We start from the raw sequence: 20,529 nt of genomic DNA on the forward strand, positions 1-20,529 counted from the left end.
AATGACGAGGAACTTGATTTAAATCATATCAAACACGGAGTACATCGAGATGAAATACTACATTTAGTAAGGAATTATAAGCCAAATAAAAAAAAGCATTTGCCCTGAAGATAAGGATAGTGCTGACAGATCAACTTCCAATTCATTGCGCATCGCATCGTTTCCCTCCCCCTGCAGAAGCAGCGTGAAATTGATAAACAGATTTCGGATTTCAAAACATACTTTCACTTTGTAGATCCTTTACATATTAGTAAATATATATCGGAAATTCTATTTGACATAATCGAAAGTTCAAGCTTACTTTTATAAAATTGCTCTAACAGTCAGTTTTATAAAATTGCTCTAACAGGCGTCAATGCGACGCATGCGCAGAAAGTTTGTAGCTTTGAGGTCCGGATTATAGATCATTCCGGATTATGGGTGTCCGAATTAACGACTTTTGACTGTATATAGTATCAGCAAAAGATCCCATCTCTAAATTCAGGGTGTCGGTTAAATCGTGAAAACTTCCCAATTGGATGAAGAGCCGATTCAATCCTTCCCAAACCACCAAACGCAAACTCTTGACCAAACAAGGGTGCAATGGTGAGTCTAAAATAAAATAAAAGAAGTAAAAATAAATAAATTAATTAATTAAATAAGGCAGCAGAGGTGCTTTCTCAAGCCAAATGGCCAGGTGGTGTATAAAGATTTGATATCTATTTCCAAATTATTTTACAAAACACAGCTATGAGAGGGAAATCCCTGCATAGTTTCTTTTACACACACACACACACACACAAAAAAAAAAAAAAAAGAGAGAGAGAGAGAGAGAGAGAACTCGCAGGGCTTCTCAATGCTTGTTTCTTGTGGTTTTTTCAAATTCACCTTGCCTGTAGGTGTTTAGTATACATCAGAAACCCTATTATGCCAGACAGCCCTTTGTATAAAGGCCTTTGTATAGGGCTACATAAAAGCTAATATAGAGAAACCCAATGAATTTGTTTCTAGGGACAGAAAACACTGGACATCTTCCCAGGAAGTGAAAAGGTGTTTCCTCTTCTTCTCCACAAGCTGGGCAGAGAGGAGATTCGACAAGACCACATTTGTGGAGATGCTTGGCCAGATAAGCATGTCTGGTAACAATTTGCATTACCTGGCGTAACTTAGTTCTACTGAAGTGTATGAGTTTACCTGATAAGTTAAGTGTACTGAGCACCAATTTAGAATGAGCACAGTCAGGTAGTTTAGACCATATATCATCATGTTTGTTCTTTATCCAGCTTCTTACTTCTTTTTTAACAGTTTGATATGAAACTGGGTAAAATGGTTCTGAGCCAGATATGGGTAGTTGCGAAGCATCTTTAGCTACTTTATCAGCTAGTTCAATTCCAGCAAAATCACAATGACCTGGGACCCAGACTAAACTAATGGTGTTATGGGCCTGAGCCAGAGAATTGAGATCTTGAGTACAGTTCAAAACATAGTTTTGTAACTTGACACGATTAGCCAGGGCAAGGATGGCTGATTGGCTGTCAGAGAGAATATATATATTCTTATCAACTGTATTTTTAGCTAAGAGCTCCCTGGTGACCATATTGATCGCCAGAACCTCGGCTTGGAAAACAGTTGTTAATTTACCAAGGTATAGATGAAATCTAATGAAATCTTCTTCAGATCCCTTGGTTCTTATAATAGCTCCAGCTCTAGTGAAGTTGGATTTTGATCCATCTGTGTAACATTCAATTGATCCTGTTGGAGTTAGGTCAATTAGACATTCTATCTCATTCCTTTTTGGTATATAAGTTGAGAATAGTTTAACTGGAACTATTGTTTTAGCAATTGCATCTTTCTGCATATAGATTATAGGGATCTCATTGTCAAAGTGGCTTTTCAGGTGGCTTTTATGACCGAAACCTGTCCTTTGGCACCATGTGCCATTTTTATTCAACCTATACATGGCTTTAATTGCTTTTCCACTCAAGAATAATTTCAAGGGTGGAATTTGCAATAAAAATACTAATTCAGCAGTAGGGGTACTGTTTAAAGCCCCACTAATACATAGGCAAACAAGTCTTTGCATCTTTTGTAAAATTTTTAAATATGTCCTTTTGTTAATAACATTGATCCAGACCATGCATCCGTAAGAAAGCTTTGGCCGGACTATGGCAGTATAAATCCATAGCGTAGACTTTGGGTTAAGGCCCCATTGTTTACCAACGATTCGCCTGCAAAGTACTAGTACATTTGTGGCTGTTTGTGCCTTTTCTTTTATATGGGTGATCCATGCGCGTTGTCCAGGTAACATCCTAGGTATTTAACTCATTCCTTACGTCTGATAATCTGGTTAACCAGATATAAATCTGCCAGTTTCCATTTCCTTTTCCACATGAAAACTATGATCTCAGATTTTTCAGCAGAGAAAGACAGGCCTTTTGTTTCACCCCAGTGTGAAACTTTATTTAAGATTTGCTGAGCTTGATTGTGTAGGGTTCCAATATCAAAACCCTGTAGTACAGTCAAAAGTCGTTAATCCGTACTCGTCGGGACTTCAGCGATTCTGGATTATCGATTTTTCCGGATTATAGATCATCAGTTTAAATCTGATAAGATGGCATGCAGAAATTATAAAATCAAAAATATGAAACCATAATTTATGAAATAAAGAACAATTATGATCTAAAGGGTATCAAAATTTACAAAAAAAAAAAAAAAAAAGCTTAATATTTATTTGTTTACTTTATTAAACATTTCTTTCAATGTAAGTTGTTTAAGTTGCTTCGTTTTATGTGATAATACTTTCTCTTTAATTCTATAAACAAACATAATTTCTTGTTCAGTTACAAAGTTCCGCTGTTCAAGTCCTATAATTGCTGTGTCGAGAACACCGACTAATTTGTCAATCGAAATTTTTTCGTTTTCAATAACCTCTGTTACTTTCTTCACTATCGGAAGAGAATTATAATGACCAGGAATTTGATTTAAATTATATCAAAGACGGAGTACATTGAGATGAAATACTACATTTAGTAAGGAATTATAAGCCAAATAAAATAAATACATCTGCCCTGAGGATAGTGCTGACATATCAACTTTCAATTCATTGTGTGCCACGGCATTAAAGATAAACAAAGTTTAGATAAAGAAACGTTAAAGTTTAGATAAACAAAGGATATGCCTTTATCCATTTTTTGAAGCAATTCCACTTTTTGTTTAATGGACTTCGAAACATACTTTTGCTTTGTAGATCCTTTACATATTAGTAAATATAAATCAGAAATTCTATTTGACATAATCGAAAGTTCAAGCTTACTTTCATAAATTTGCTCTAACAGTCTGCAAAAAATAATAAGCCGAATCCAATTCGAAGATTAAGGAACAACGCAATCTGCAACATTAACTGAATTAGATAATTTTAGCTTAGCTTATACCGTATGTTATACATTAAATGCGCATTCGTAAACATATTTTGCGCACGCGCGTATTCGCAGAGATGTAAAGGTCTTACGCGCAGGCGTCAACGCGCCGCATGTGCCGAAAGTTTGTAGCTTTGAGGTCCGGATTATGGGTGTCCAAATTAACGACTTTTGACTGTAACACAATAAGGTCATCTGCATAAGTCTGTGACATACCAGGTTCCTCCCATAGAAGTACTAAGAGTCAGTCGAATACCAGGTTCCACACGAACAGAGAAAGAATACCACCCTGTGGACACCCTTTAGTAATATCTCTCTTTACTTCACAGTCAGTGAGACTAATGCAGATATTCCTGTTTTTAATCATAAAGATGACCCATCTAGTTATCATAGGGTGAATATGACTTCCAATAAGGGCCTTATGTATTTTGTCGAAACCGATGTTATCAAGGGCTCCTACAATATCCAGTAGAATCCAAATGGCAAAGTGTCCGTCCATAATTGCTTTTTTCTATTCTTCACATGCGCTTTCCAGACGCGCTTCATACACTGAAGTTGCTGAATGGGTCGATAAATCCTGGAAAAGTGTTAAAGTGTCAACCATTAGACCGGGATTTATAAGACAGGATTGTTAGTAAAAGCGAGGAAATCACTGACAGTGAAGATAGTGATGCTGAAAATGAACTTTTGGACACTCTTCCCGAAAATATATTAGAAATGTTTAATTCTGATACCGATGAATCGGACTTTGAAGGTTTTTGTGAATGTAGTAGAATGTGTGATTAATTAATATATGATTAATTAGTAAGCACTGTTTTTTTATTTGTATTTAGCGCTTTATTTCTGAAAGTATATTAGTAAGTAAGTACTTTTTTTCTATTTATACTTAGTTCTTTGTTTCTAAAATACATTAATATTGCTGTATTAAAAAAATGTAATTTCGGACGTATAGTCCGCGGACTATCCGGTGGTGCGGACTATCTGACAATTTTTGAAATTTTTTGAATATAAAATCGTGTCTGCGGACTATACGTGCAAAATTACGGTACTTTTATTAACTGCAGTTATTTACTCATGGGACTGATTATATTTAGTATACTATTCAGTAACATAACAAATATGAGGCTAATGACTCAGCTGCAGCTTATTTGAAAGCTTTAAGCTCCTTGCAAATTTTTTCAGCTTTAATACGAATTGAGGTCATGTGCAATTCTTTTAACTAATGTCTAGTCATTCTGTTTGCTTCAATACACTATTCCCAACAGGTACTTAAAACCTCTCTTCAGTGCAATAATTCCTACCGCTTCGTTCCCCTTGACATTTTGAGCATTAACAAATTAAAACAAAAATAAAAATTAAAAAATCTGAGAGCTTCCAGATTTTATATTACGCTAAGTGTACATTTTCTTCATTTACACTCACAAACAAGTTTCAAAAGAATTTCGGCTAATTTCCCACAGGGCAAAAATTATTTACAAACAGCATACCTTTAGAAATTCCAACAGACAGTCTAGCGCACTGGAGATAAAAATATTCGGGAAAAGTGCAGAATCAGCCACTGCTTCGCTCTTTTCTCAAAATCGCCAACTTCAAAATAACAATTCAAAGAATTGCACAAACGCAGTATCCATGTACACATCAACCTATTTTCACTTAAAAAACATCAGAGAATTGCACAAACTTGGCATTGCACACTCCCTTTGTCCATTTACACATCGATATGCACCATATAAGTGGACGTAAATACTTTTATTAACTGCAGTTATTTACTTATGGTAACTATTAACTGGTGATATTTAGTATACTGTTCAGTAACACAACAAATAAATATGAAGTTATTAATCTGCTAGGCTAATGATTCAGCTTCAGCTTATTTGAAAGCTCTATGCTCTTTGCAAATTTTTTTCAGCTTTATTATGAATTAAGGTCATGTGCAATTATTTTAACTAATGTCTAGTTATTCTGTTTGCTTCAATACATGATTCCCAATAGGTACATAAACCTCTTTTCAGTTTAATTTTTTTTTTCACTGTAGAACTAACCATTTTTCTATTAAAGCTGGAAAACATATTTTCCAAATGTACATTAAAAAATGACTCATTTCATGCTACATTTAGTTATATCATTTACTATGATTCAAAGAAAACCATATACTTAAGATATGAAATGCAAATTTTTGTTATGTATATTAACCCTATGTTTGATTCTTAAAATAATCAAGGAAGGGATCACATGCACTAGTCATTACTTGAGACCTCAGGCACTAGTTATGAGCAGAAGATTTTTTATGTGTAATTTGCCCTCGATTTTAAGTGGGAGATGTTAATTCCAAAGTTTCATAACCCTTTCTCCTTAGCACAATCTTTTAGACAGAACTCTGGATCAATGGCAGTTAAGTATTCCTATGCTGAAAAGACATACTAGAATTACATATGTGCATGCCATCTCTGGGATTCAAACTTCAGCCCAGTGGTTAGGCAGCTGCTTTCTTAACCACTTTATCTTCTGAAATAGTGCATGGGGATTTACACTTAATAAATGCTTTTATATTCCATTCATTTATTTCTGTGCATACCACTGCAATTGCACCAACATAATGAATCATCTAAATATAATGCCATAATTCTCTGAGTATTTTCTCACTAAATCTTGATTTATTAAAAAAAACTTAGCAGATGCTTTTGAATACTAACTTTAGGTTTTAAAATTTCACACAAACACAGAATTCAAGAATCCATTTCCTTAAATTCTGCATGCAGTTAGCTTTGATTTCAGAAATTCTTATACTGACTTGCTAATTACTAACACGTTTTTGGCAACCATCCCCTACCCTGGGAAGAAATCTGTAAAAAGCCATAGTCACTAAAACTGGAATTCCTTCAGTTACTCCTTTTCTTTCTTTCTTTTTTTTTAACTGATACTACAGTTTATCTTTGCTATATTTTGTTTTTATTGAGTCTTCACAGTTTTTAAGTCAGAATATTCATTTCATATTCCTTTTCATGGAAGTGGCTACAAAAGCAACCACTCGTTCATTTCTGCTTGAAGACTAAACATTGTTAGTAGTTCTCAACAAATCAGTATGTTTTAATAATAATAATAATAATAATGTAATAAGAATCTGGCTACCATTTTATGACATATTTAATGTAATAAGAATCTGGCTACCATTTTATGACTTACATCGATGGTGTCACTAAACTCTTAAACGAAGGACCATATAATCCGATCCCTAAAGATCCTTCACCTTCGGACTTATCCAAAATAAAAACTGCGATCAAATCTTCGCAAATTATTTCAAGCAACTTAAAACATTCGCTTATCCCATCTGTTGCGAATTGTGCCAGATTATATGCTCTTCCCAAAATTCATAAAAGTGGTATTCCTTTCCGCCCTATTGTATCAAATTTAGGTACTGCCTCATATCCATTAGCTAAATATTTAGTTTCTAGATTTTCCACTCTATTAGACAATAACATTTACACCATAAAAAATTCAATAGAGTTTGTAAAAAAGGTTAAAAACATTTCTCCTCGTAATTTACTCATGGTTTCTTTTGATGTAAAATCATTATTCACCAATGTCCCAGTGGAGGGTGCATTAAGATGTCTAGAAACCAGACTTCGCGAATTTCATTTCTCTTGCATCGAAATTGATGAGCTAATTTCTCTCACTCAACTCTGTTTGAAACAAACACATTTTGTTTTCCAAAATAAATATTACAAGCAAACTGAGGGATTAGCCATGGGAAGCCCCCTCAGTCCCATCCTGGCTGATATCTACATGCATTATTATGAATCAAAATTGTTTGAAACTTTAAACTTCCCTGCATGGTTCCGCTACGTAGACGATACTTTTACCCTGTTTGAAGGTAATAAAGATGCTTTAAATAGAGTTCTTTCAACAATGAATTCTATTGATCCTGCTATTCAGTTCACTTTTGAACTTGAGACTTGCAATTCTCTTCCGTTTCTCGACATTCTGGTCACACGTAACACATCCAACTTCAGTACTACAGTTTACCGTAAACCTTCATCGGTTTGCCTTCCACCACACTTTAAATCATGTCATCCGACTAAACAAAAGTTAGCTTCATTTTATTCCTATGTTTTCCGTGCTCTTCAAGTTTGCTCCTCCAAACTGGCCCTTGATGAAGAACTAAATTATTTAAAAGCAATAGCTATTGACAGGGGCTTTTCACCCAACATTATTAATCAAGCAGTTAAAAAATTCTCATCTCAACACACCAAAAGCCACACTCTTATTTTAGGAGATTATAAAAATTCTGTTGTCATTCCCTTCTTTCCATCAATTAGCTATAAAGTTGCACATATTTTGCAGAAATTTAACTTTCGGGTTGTTTACTCTCCCATCAATAAAATTCCAACTTCTATACTCAAGGACCCCATTCCGGATATGAATTCCTGGGGTATTTATAGGATTCCTTGCCAGTGCGGTTTAATTTACATTGGCCAAACTAAGAGAGCCTTAAAATTTCGTGTCAAAGAACATGAAGCATATGTTAGAAAAAAGGAAACACAGAAGTCTTCTGTTGCTCAACATTGTTGGTCCGAAAATCACACTTTCAATTTTTCTGCTGCCAAAATTATTCAAAAAACATCTTCCAATGGAGAACTGGGTTTTCTAGAGGCATTTCACATTCATAAAAATCTTTCTGTTCTAGTTAACGATCCTAATTCCAATCCAAATTTGCCTTCGGCTTTTAGAGAAATTATGTTTTAGTTCTGGTTTCGCCAACAGATGGCGCCACTTGCTTATTCTTGTCCAGGCTTTCTTATCTTATCTAAACATTATTTCCTATCTTGTTCATTTGCGGTTTTGCAGCTGAAGATGATGGTTCGGTAAAACCATCGAAACTAGTCCTGTGAAAATTTTGCAAATTAACGCTGATTTTTGTTGTTTGACTTCTGAATTAATATTTAAAAATGTTTACATGTTTATAAAATGGGATAATACCACATTAGTGCTTCAGAACACCATGTCTAAAAAGTTTAGTATTAAAATGCAATTCTAGTAATAAAAGCAATATAAAAAACAAAGTATTAAAATACATTTTATATTTTGTAACACTTTTGATCTAATGCTACAAAATATCCGGCTACTAGTCTCTGGTAAACTTAAAAAAACTTTTAGAATACAGCTTTCATTGAGTGATTTCTATACAAAAAAGAAGTTATTTCTTTATAAAAAATCTCAAAACAGGAAAAAAATGTTTACATGTTTATGAAATGGGATAATACCACATTAATGCTTCAGAACATCATGTCTAAAAAGTTTAGTATCAAAATGCAATTCTAGTAGTAATAGCATTATAAAACACAAAGTATTAAAATACATTTCATATTTTGTAACACTTCTGATCTTATGCTACAAAATATCCCTCTACTAGTCTCTGGTAAAATTAAAAAAACTTCTAGAATACAGCTTTCCTTGAGTGATTTCTATACGAAAAAAAAATATTTCTTATTAAAAAAAATTCAAATCGTGTAGTAAAATATAGCTAAAATGGAATATCTGAGGGTGATTTGTATGCAGTTTTAAATGATTTCCACCTTAACCCACGGGAAGTGCGTGGGGTGTACCATACCCCAACCCTACATAAAAGTGGAATATTCCTAACTTGTGAAACTGAAATTCTGTGCTGCTTTCAGTAGCTGAGTTTCTAGTTGTGGTTGACTTTCAGAACCTCTTTTTCTTTGCCTGTGTGTTTCAGAAAAAGATTTATCGGTATTTTGTTGGAACTGGGGTATGATACACCCCACGCGCCTGTCTGTGTAAGTGTTTTTCTGACTGAATATTTAGTTCAGAAAGTTATTTCTAGAGTGCAACAGTAAATATTTCTACTCGCAAGTGAATTTAAAGTACCTGACATAAAATTCTTAAAAATTTCTAACTGCATTATGGTAAAAAGAATGAGTCCCTATGAACTGGAGATGCAACGCATGTGAGATTTATTAGAAATATTTGAAAGTGATGAAGATTGCATTTCGGAAACTGAAGATGAAACTAAGAATATTTTCTACAATGTTTTGGTTTCGAAAAAGATAAAACATTAATTCCTGGTGTTCCTAAAAAAGGAAAAACTGTTCTTATGCTTTCAGCATTATATAACGATCATGCTATAGATGATACTATTGGCGAAAAGAAAACGTCAGGAATTATATGTTTTAATAATATGACTAAAGGAGTAGTGGATATAGGGGATGAAATGTCAGCCAATTATTCAATTGCCAGAATAACAAGGAGGTTGCCAATGGTAATTTTCTTTCCTGCACTGAATGTTGCCGTAATAAATGCTTGAATTATATTACATTCAACTGTTAATCCACCAACCAGAAACAGAAGTCTGTTTTTGAAGGACTTAGCATTACAATTAATGAAAAAAAAGTACTGAACAAAGAATCAGAGATTAATACTTTTCCAAGAAATTGACGTACAGCAAGCAAAACAAAAGCAGAAGTTTCGACGAAGAATTAAAACAAATACATGAAATTCGAAACAACTAAGTATGAAAGATGTGATAAATTTTTTTGCTCTCGCGCCAAGGACACAAGAACGTAAATACAATGTTTTAAATGTGAAAACATTCTGTGCCAAGAACACATGAATGTATTTCGTTCAAAGTGTGAAGAAATAAAATAAGCATGGTGTATTAGAGATGCAATGAAACTTAGAGGCATGATGATTATTTTTTTATTATTTTCATTTATCTTAATTTTAACTCTAAGATTATTTCAAAAATTAATTTTTTGGAACCCAATTATTATTCACTTATTTATAATACATGAGAACAAAAAAAAAAAAAATTAAAACTAAATAATACTATTTTTATTGTATTTCAAATATTGGGGTATGTGATACCCCATGCGCTCACTATAGTAACTTTTCTTGGTGCGACTTCCACCAGGTTAAAAACTAAAACAGAATTAACTTTCTGCATTTCTTTTATACAACTAGATAAAATTTAAATTTTCGGCAGCTTTTATTGTAAAACAATGCATAAACCAAGATGAAGGAGAGCAATGGCGTAAAAAATATGATACTCTAAAAAATTAATATCATACAGTAATGATAAATCATATATTATCGCAATCTGAATTAGCTGATAACATTTATCATCTAATTGTCACAATGTAATAATAGCAAAAGGATATTTTGCCACCAGTTTCTGAATCATAATGCCAATTACAAAGATTACTTCAGAGTAGAAATGCAAGCATTTACCTGCATATAACTTTTGGTCTCAGCTTACATGGAGGTTCATCTCTGGGAGGATTAGTTCGCATTGGAAAACAACAACTTTCCTCACAATCTTCTTCCCATCCACAATCACACTGCTCATTTTCTTCCACAACACCATTGCCACAAATAGAATCTTGCATTTCTATAAAATTGTAAAAAAAAAAAAAAAATAGCGATTTGTATTTAAAAATTAAAGAAAAGAATAAGGAATGGTTAAGATTTGACATACAGCACATCAGACTTATTACAACTTAAATGATCAGTTAATAAAAAAAAAATGGAGCATACAGCATTACAGTTAATAATAAAAAAAAAAAAAAAAAGAGAGAGACCCTTTCACCAAGAAAAGTACGTCAGTGAAAAGAGAAAAGGGGGGAGGAAGAGGAGAAAACAAAGGTACAACTACTTTTAATTGCTTATACTACATTAAGCTTAATAATTTTTTCTGCTGTCTTTATGTGCATAAACAATATTTATCATAGACAAGTAGGTAAATGATTGCAATATATTAAATAAAGGGATGGACCATTTAATAATTTCTGCATTTAATAAATTTATTATTTTTTCCTCACAGCAGTTTAAAAAAATGCTAAAATCTACATTTTGTACATCACTAATAGTACTTAAGTAACGATTAATAAATAATGATTTCCATACTAATTTACTGGGAAGGAATTAGGAAGCATTAAAATTCTGGACCAAGTTTAGCGAAAGCAATGAATTTAAAGTTAAAACAACTTTGCTTTGCCTTTCATTCTGTTACTAAATATTCTGCAGGTTCCAGTCGAATGTTTTTTAATATTTAACAAAACTTTTTTAATGATTTCATTGAACTGTTTCACTGCATTCAATTGCTTGCTTAAAGGCAAAGCTTATTAGAGGTAAGGGATGAAAGACATTCAGCAAAAGTCCCCCTTATAACTAGAAATTTCCCCATATTTATATTACAAATGTGAAAAATGAATGGAACATGTATATAACCAGCCAACTCAAGTATCAGGAGTAGAATTCCAGTGAGAACTAGCCAGCAGCTTTAGCTATTTTGCCACTGGGAAGATTTGAATAAAATGATTACAAGTTTAAAAGTGGTGATTTAAAATATTTTTAAAAATATTTATAATCATACTTAGATACAGAATTTAGCTGCCAGACAATTCCCAAATACAGAACAAATTTTGCTTATGGTTTATAATAATAAAATGAAATAGATGAAAGCTTTGTTTCTGTTTTTATTTCTTTCATGCGCAAAGGTACAAGAGAATAGAATGACAGGTTAAGTGATTTATTAAAACTACTCAAGGGTTATCAGTCTAAAGAAATATGCAGGACATTCATATAAAAAAATTTTTATATTTATTTGTACACAAGAAAAACCATGAAAAGTTTCCACAAGCAAAAGGCTCAAATGCAAGATGTATACCCCTGTACAGTGGTCTCATAGTCATTAAAATAATTTTAAAAAATTTATTTTTAGACAATAGTATGTATTTGAATAATCTTTCAAACAAGAAACAGAAAAACTGAAGACAGATGAAAATTAAACATGCTTTAATTTTGCATTACTAATAAGATCAAGTTCAATAAATTATATAGATTAAGTTCAATAAATTATATAAATAATAAGATTAAGTTTGGATAAATGAAAGACCAAAACACTGAATGTCTCCTCAGTAGCATGCTGATTATCCTTTCAAATTAATAACAGATTGCACATCTTAGAATCAAACACACAAAAGTTGAAAGAACTGCAGCCCCTTATCCTCTTATATTGTAAATTACTCTACCAACACAAGCTTCAGAATTATGGATTTCAAGTTTTTCTCAGTAGCATTCCAGAGATTCAACAAATTCCTTAAAAGTAACTGAACTGTCTGGAACATCACGTTCTTCATGTCATCTAGAGTGAAAGTGGCCCAACATATTGTCTGTCCTGAAATAATTCAACCCCCTTCAAGATGAAGCTAGCACATCTGGGTAGCATGCGAGATGTCATGTCCTAAAGAAAGGTTTCACACATTATGACAGAGGCACCATCATACTAATTTACCTGGATGGGCCAATAGCATCGTGTTGCATGTTCCATAACCTATATTTTCTACAAGTTGAATGCAGCAAGAAATAGGATTCATCTACCCAGACAAATCAGGGCCATTTTGCATAGGTCTGGTTTTGATATTCATAGCAGCAATTAAGAAGCAATAACTGATTTGCACGCAAGCACTCATACATCAGTAAAACACTAGCTTACTTAACCTAGAATCTGCATTAAATAATTTGTGCACAGACGTTTCTTCATATCCACTACTGATCCCAGAAGTGATATAAACTCACTTTTAGGGCTTCATTTCTAAAATTAGGAGTACCAGAGCCCTATGCAAGACTATCAGGAAGTCAAAACCTTAGATTTAAAATCATGTAAACTTTCACAAAGGGGGAAAAAAAAAAGAATTTGAGACATATAAGACAACATATTTTTGTAGGAATTAAACATTTAAAAGTTAAACATCTTAACCAATTTATTAAGTCCCATTGACCATGAAAGTTGGAGGAGAGCCCACCAAACTTGCTTCAACCATATCAGATGTTTGAAGGAAGAGACCATTCTTCATTAAGTTGCAAAAATCAACAGATACAAATTATGGATATGACCTTAAATCGTTTATCAGAGTGTTCATGTTGCATTGCAACTGCTTATTCATTTTCAAATAAAGTTGCATTTTTTTGCCTATTAACTCAACTTCCTTGATGCCAAAATCTCGCAGCTTTGAAAATATTCCACCATATGCTATTCCATAAAAGGCACATCTGAAATTTTAATATTTTTTTTTTAAATGTAAGAGAAAAACAAACACATTTTATTGAGAACTAATCAGGGTTGCATAAAAGCATGATGAAGATCTGAAGTTTCTGATGTCATGTTTATCCATTATTGGTGGCAAATTTTATTGTTTGGCAATATGTGTTTGTTTGTTGAAAATGGTTCAATAGCAAACATGTCTAGAAGGAGTGCACAGTTTCCAGGAATGAATTCTCAGAATAATATGACAGATATGACATTGGAGTTAGCAACATCTTCCAAAAGAGAGCCGTATAATTGTGTTAACAATTTAAATGTTATACGAGGGATTCTGAACAGAAGTCGCCAACCATTAAAAGTCACTAAACACCAAAGTTCAGCCAAAGTTTCATGTGTGTCATGTGGGTATGAATCATTTCCCATGTGTAATAAGGTTAATATGGCTATAAAGCAGTTTTCCTTAGAAAGTTCTCCACAAAGAGACCCTTTCCCTTAATCAGATAACTTTAGAATGTTTTCTTATAATCAGATAAACTAAACTAAACCAAAGTGAATTGAGTAGAAGATCTTATACTTGTTTTATAACAGTTTTACATATCTCTTATACCTATAAATTTTTGCTTTTCAGAAAAAATCTGAAATTCTAAAATATTTTGGATATTTTAGCTTTCCAGTTTGTTCAATGCTAGATAGGTACACATTTCCTGTATTCCAGAAAGTTAAGATGTTAGTTTAGTTCTGGTTTGTATTTAGTATGAGTACAATTTATTTGGCTTGGGGTTTGCCAATCTATTCCTTCCATTACAATTATTTCTAAAGCTTTCGTAGTTTAACGGACTTCACAAAAATTTTAGTTCTAAATCTTGCCTCTCTAGTACATGGTGGACTGAGACTGATTTCAAATGAGTCTTTACAGTAAAACTTCAGCTAAATGAAATTTCTCATTTTGAACACACTAATAAGATAAAAGAATTAAAGAGGACCATATATTTAAGTTACAGAATCTTTCTTTAAGATCAAATTAACCTAACAAAACTTTGATTATATTTGTTTCAACATGAAACTTTTTTAATTATAAAATAAACAAATACTAACCTGTGAAGCAACCTTTTAAGCTTCTAGCTTTTGTATTAAGGACAGCATTAATGCTGCGAACACTACAAGGTGAAAACTTGTTGTTATTCCTACGATCTCCAGATGTTGCACGAGCAAACATTATATAGTTTCCATTGTCACCACCTGGTGTGCACACCACATCATCTTCTGGATCATGCTTTATGATAATATGATAGCATTATGACAAACTTGAAGCAAAATAGATTAACACATTAAACTTGAAAACAACAGAAATTATAATTTCAGAATTAATAAGCTGCATTTTAAAGCTCACAAGTTATCAGTCATTAAATCTAATTAATATGCATTATCCTTAAGACAAAATATCAAATTAATCCTTTAGTGAGCAATTTAGAAGAGCACCACATTTTATTGAAGAATAAATTACACAATGAGTGTTGTATGCATTTGATGAAAACAAAACACATACATCAAAGATTGCACAATGAAATTAAGTTTTTAACAGTTAGTCTGACAAATATTTCTAAGGCAATGGAAACTTAAGGAGTTTTACACTTAAGATATTGTTGGCATCTCAGCAGAAAAAGTGGGAAAAATCAGTAAAAATTTATGGAAAAAAGGAAATGAATAACTCAAAGAGGGAAACTGTGCACAATGTATGTCACTAACAAGCTTTAGTGATGCAGTCAAATTTAAAGAGGAACGGGAGAGGAGCTAAATTTATTAGATATTTTTATAGATTAATTTCAGTTTTTTTCAATCATATTTAAAAAAATATCTTGATGTAGTGGTCAAATTTTATATTATGTATTCAAAATGTAATTAAAATAAATATTCCAAAAAATATTGCTCATATTCAAAATACATGTAATGAATTTTGCAAGGAAGAGTAACAAACACTCTGGTATGTGTTAAAAATGCACATAAGTGAATTAGAAATGCTTTAACAATTTTTTGGTTGAAAGCCATTTAACATTTTAAATAATGATATATTTACAATATCATCATATTATTCTTCATTTTTAGGAAGTAAAAATAATTTTTAATTTTGCAATCTACAAAATCATTCCAAGTAACTACATTATGCAGAAAAATGTAAATCATTGCAAACTACTCCTTAGGGCATCAACATTCAGCTATGTTTCCATAACAAATTACCTGCCCAAGGCCGATGAACATTACATGAAACTACAGTTTCAGATTGAAAACTTAAGATTTTATAAATTTCTTTCCACATTATTCAGAAAACTGCCATATCAAATACAGTGTTACCTTGATCTATTATTTTCCAATGGGATGGGGAGACAATGCATGCTGGTTAAGAATTAAGCCTCAATTACTAGCTGTTAAAAATTATTATATGTTCTGAATAAATAACACTACAGTCAAATACCAAAAATCCGCCAACCTGAAATCCGCATTGAATCTCATAATATAAACATTCAGTTTATAGGTTCCAGAAACCGCAACATTGAGTACGAAATATCAAAGAAAAAAATACTTACCGAATAATGACGTCATAATTACCGAATAATAATCAGTCAAAACGGAAATACCAAATTATTGACGTAAAAAAGTTTAAAAAAATAAGATAAAATAAATAAGCTTTTTTTCCCTCTAATCTGCATTGAGGTAAAAAAGCAGACGATTCACTCAACTCTTTGTTCAAGTTCACGATTCACGTTGCTGTATTTTCTGAGCTTTGTTATTACATTTCACGAGATTGTTTAGTGCTGCCTTTTTTTAACCGGATATTTTGTTTATAAATTAAGAATATTTTAAATTTCAGCCCTTTTTAATACAATGACAGATAAGAAATGCACTCATGATTTTACTGTTTGCAATGTTGAAAAACGTAAACACGTTGCATTGACGGTAATGCAAAAAGTGCAAATTCTGCAAAAGATGGAAGCAGGTGCTACTCCTCGATTTATAGCAGAATGCTATGGAATTGCGACACGATTGTGTATGATATACGGAAAAATAAAGAAAAGCTGTTGAAATTTTACAGTAACAGTGATTCTAACACTGGAATCTGAAACTGGAAATCTTTGCATAAAGCGAAATCGGCAAACCTCGATGCTGTGTACATATAATACAATGAATAATATAATGAATTTATATATGTAATAATAATTTAATGCATATAATAAATTATTGCAATAATGTATATAATAATTTAAGTAAATGTATCTAATACACCTTATTCATTTTGCACTTTTAGTCCGAATATTATGCTTTATCTTTTCTGTCCTGAAATCCGCAAAATCCTAAAATCCGCACAAACTCTGGTCCCAAGTTTTGCGGATTTCTGGAATTCTACTGTACTTGCTTTCAGCATGAACACACTACGTTAAAAACTACCTTTCTTAGCAAAGAAGTAACACATTGTTCTTTGTTTCTTGGTTGAATTTTGCCTTAGCTGAAAATCTTACTTTTTGAGACTGTGTTTTCATAACCACATTGCTTCCAGTTTAAGCAAAGAAAAAAGTTTTAAGTACTTATGCACCTTCTTAAGTCTAAATAATGCTTGCCACCATCTCCTGTTCATTTTTATATTCTTCATTTTTGTCCTTTAGATTCTTTGTAGACACAAACTGAAAACACCAGATCAAGGATCTACTGTATCAGAGATTCTACTGTTCATCAGAAAAATGGAATATTACAACAGAATATTTACAAATTTTAAATAATCATAGTAACACTGTTCAACATAGTTCCCTCTAGTTTAAAAATCTTTTGCCAATGCTTGAAAAGCACATGAATACTGTTACAAATGAATTCTTTCTGACGGATGCACAACCATTCATGCATATCAAAAGAATATCATCATCTTACCTAAACTTCATTTCACTCAGAAGTGTGCCTATATCTTAAAACTCACAGATAGCATGCAGAGGGAAATCTTCATCATCAGTCTCATTAAAAGCAGAAATTTAGCAAGCAGTAACACATCTTTCATTCCAGGTCTGCTTAGGCACATACCTTGCTTACACTTTGGCTCTTTATGGATGATTCAGATAGCCTTTTCTAGCTTTAATGGACAATAATGATACTACCTTCTTAACAGTATGGCATATCAATATGCCAATTATCCTACAATTATATACTTATCTTGACAAAAATGATGGTATTTTTCTGATAGCAAGGCACAAGCAGTAAATCACCAAATAGCACCAAAAGCAGTGAATCAGCAAATATGGTATTTTTTTAAATTTTGTTAGTATATATTTCTTAAGTTGATGAAAAAAATTAATTTTAAATAGAATGAATTATTTGTTTCATGAAAATGAGCTGTTTTATTTTTAAAACTGTTTACATTGCTTGTTTGTTTCATCATTAACAAAATGAAAAAGCTGATGTTTGTGAAATTTGTGCCTGCCTAATAGAAAATGATTAAGTGCTGCCTTTTCGGATTTTGAAATCTCTGCTAATTGAAGGTGTTTTTTACTCCCCTGTCGAACTTAATTTTTAGTTTGGAAAAATGCTCTACAGCCATACTGTTGTTAAAACTTTCAGCAAACCTTACATATGTAGTTTGAAATTTGCCATATTAAAATTTCTCTTTCCACTCATTCTTCAGACAAAAAAAAAAAAAAAAAAAATGGCACAGAAAATAAAACTGGTACAGATACCACAGATCATGTGAAAGACAACAAATGAATGGGGAAAATACACTCGCTTGGTTACCAGAGTTAAAATTGTCACTGGCATTTTACTTTACAGTGATTTGATTGGATAATATTTTACCCCTTTTACCTGCTTAGCAACATTTTTACCCTCATCGTGATTTGTTCGAATGTTGCAGGGTTTTCTTTTTATTTTGGCTCATATAAAAGTTCTGCTTTTTTGGTTAAATTTTTGAAGAAAAAATGCACTCTCAGCTTATATTCGGAAATGTACAGTACTTAAGAATTAAAAAAAAAAAATTTAATTCTTAAATTAATATATGTTTTGTATTTATTTAGTCATTCAAAATGCCACCAAATTTACCATACATTCCAGCATATAATGTGCACCTATAATTTCAAACTACAATTTTGAATTTTTAGGTATATTTGCTACATAATGCACACCTTTTTCTTTATGAAGAAACCTGAAAGATGCATGCACAATACTGTTATCTTTTGAATTATTCACTCCTGGGAAGATTTTCCCCAAGCTTTTGAACAATGGTATACTGAAATGACAAGCAATAAAGGCATAAAAATGAGTGGGGGAGGAAATGCTTAGAAGAGTAAACAGTTTTGCAAAGAGTGTTGATTGCATTCAATGCATGATGGTACAGATGACAATTATATATTTATAGATCAGAATAACATGGTAAAAATGAAACAGAATTCAATGAGGTCCCTGAAGATATAATGAAAGATGAATATGATGAAGTTTTTATCTTATCTGGTAATGAATATTAAGCTCATTAAGTATGTAGAAATCTACTTTTTGCATGCTCACCTTTTGCTTATTTTTAAATCTATCACTTTTTTATCTGGCATATAGGGTGCACACGTAAATTTTGATGTTATATTTTCCAGTAAAACTGTGCATTATACACTAGAAAATATGGTACATCAGATTGGTAATGAACATTGCATATAATATTCAGCTGCACAGATTATTAAAAAAATAAAAGTACTTATGTGTCATCCCATCAAGCATGAAAGTTGGCAGAGATATAACGAAAGTTGTACCAAATGTCATGTAGAATTTTGAGCTACATTTCTATCTGCAACTCTTACAATAAAACATTTGTCAATTTCTCTGCACACTCTACAAAGTAGCCAATGATGCAGATGTCTGGCTAACTTTAATTTTGTGCTTCATAAAAAGAGTTTTATTGATTTCTGCTATTTTGTTAGGTCATTCAATTTTAGCTGAAGTTTTCTTTGGAACGCTATGAGTATAAACCCTGCACAGGTGATTGTTCCACTCTATTACCGTATATACACGTGTATAAGTCGATACCATGTATAAGTCGACCCCCCCCCACTTCCGAAATCAATCGAGAAACTTCGAAAAAATTTTTTTAAGTACTACATTTATTCAAAATCATCTGAGGAAAAAAAGTAAATATACGATAAAAAATACCTTGGTAAATAAACAAAATCAAAATCCTTCAACGTCCGATTCATGGTCAGATTCACCAAACATTTCATAGAACTCTTCTGTCATCATTGGCTCGTCATCATACATATTTTCAGTCTCGATCTCTGTATTGTTACAATCACTACTAGAGCCTTTGTCGTCATTTTCACTTTCAAAAACAGCATCATCTTCCGTGCCGTCTAGTTCATTGCTAATACAATATTTTTTAAATGATTTTATAATCATTTCAGAGGGTATTTCGTTCTAAGCATCTTTAACCCACTGAGCAATTAATGTAATATCGGGCTTTTTAATGTTGCCTCCTTTGTAAATGTTGGTTTTTTAAATTTTGACGTGTACGCCTGTTAACAAAAGTATTTCATGAATGAACAATAACTATTATAAAGACTAATACGTACATAAAAACTATCTGCATTTCTCTTTTCTTGGCGAAACTTTTTTATTGCTCAATATTGATCGGTTGTTCAGGGGCCGAAAATTCTTTGGTTTAATCGAAACTTACTCTACTTAAAGTATGAAACTCTGTGATTAGTTCGTCACATAATTTAAGTCATGAAATTACTTCAAGTGACTTATTTGATAAGTCGTCCAATTTGAGTGCGGGAAGAAAACAACTGCATTATATAAAGAAATTTTTGAACTTCCGATTCTTTTAATTTTTTATGGCCCCACGTATAAGTCGACTCCCCCACTTTGAAGTCTTTTTTTTGTCCAAAATATCTCGACTTATAAATATGGTACTATTTTGTTGGCCATATCCGATTGCACTTTCCCACATGTTATGAGCAGATGTTAATTCTCTCAACTGGCAATAAATGAACTGCAGTGAAGTTACAAATGTGATTCTATAGTCCTCGAACTCATTCCTTTCAAAATGAAAGAAAAAATACA

The 20,529-nt window shown here is 32.3% G+C and overlaps 1 protein-coding gene across 2 annotated transcripts in view; it reads right to left on the bottom strand.

Annotated features, from left to right (window-relative positions):
- LOC118188832 (disintegrin and metalloproteinase domain-containing protein 10-like) overlaps positions 1 to 20,529 on the bottom strand; it is a 131,595-nt gene that overhangs the window by 58,661 nt on the left and 52,405 nt on the right. For both annotated transcript variants that reach the window (XM_085809509.1, XM_085809510.1), the window contains exons 7-8: positions 14,551 to 14,728; positions 10,641 to 10,800 (exon numbers count right to left, since the gene is read on the bottom strand). In XM_085809509.1, the coding sequence (XP_085665635.1) occupies positions 10,641 to 10,800; positions 14,551 to 14,728 (338 nt within the window). The remainder of the gene's footprint in view (positions 1 to 10,640; positions 10,801 to 14,550; positions 14,729 to 20,529) is intronic.

This window comes from Stegodyphus dumicola, chromosome X2, assembly GCF_044657685.1.
Source record: "Stegodyphus dumicola isolate Sdum_Otavi_A_Nest chromosome X2, ASM4465768v1".
In the NCBI taxonomy this organism is placed as follows: domain Eukaryota; kingdom Metazoa; phylum Arthropoda; class Arachnida; order Araneae; family Eresidae; genus Stegodyphus; species Stegodyphus dumicola.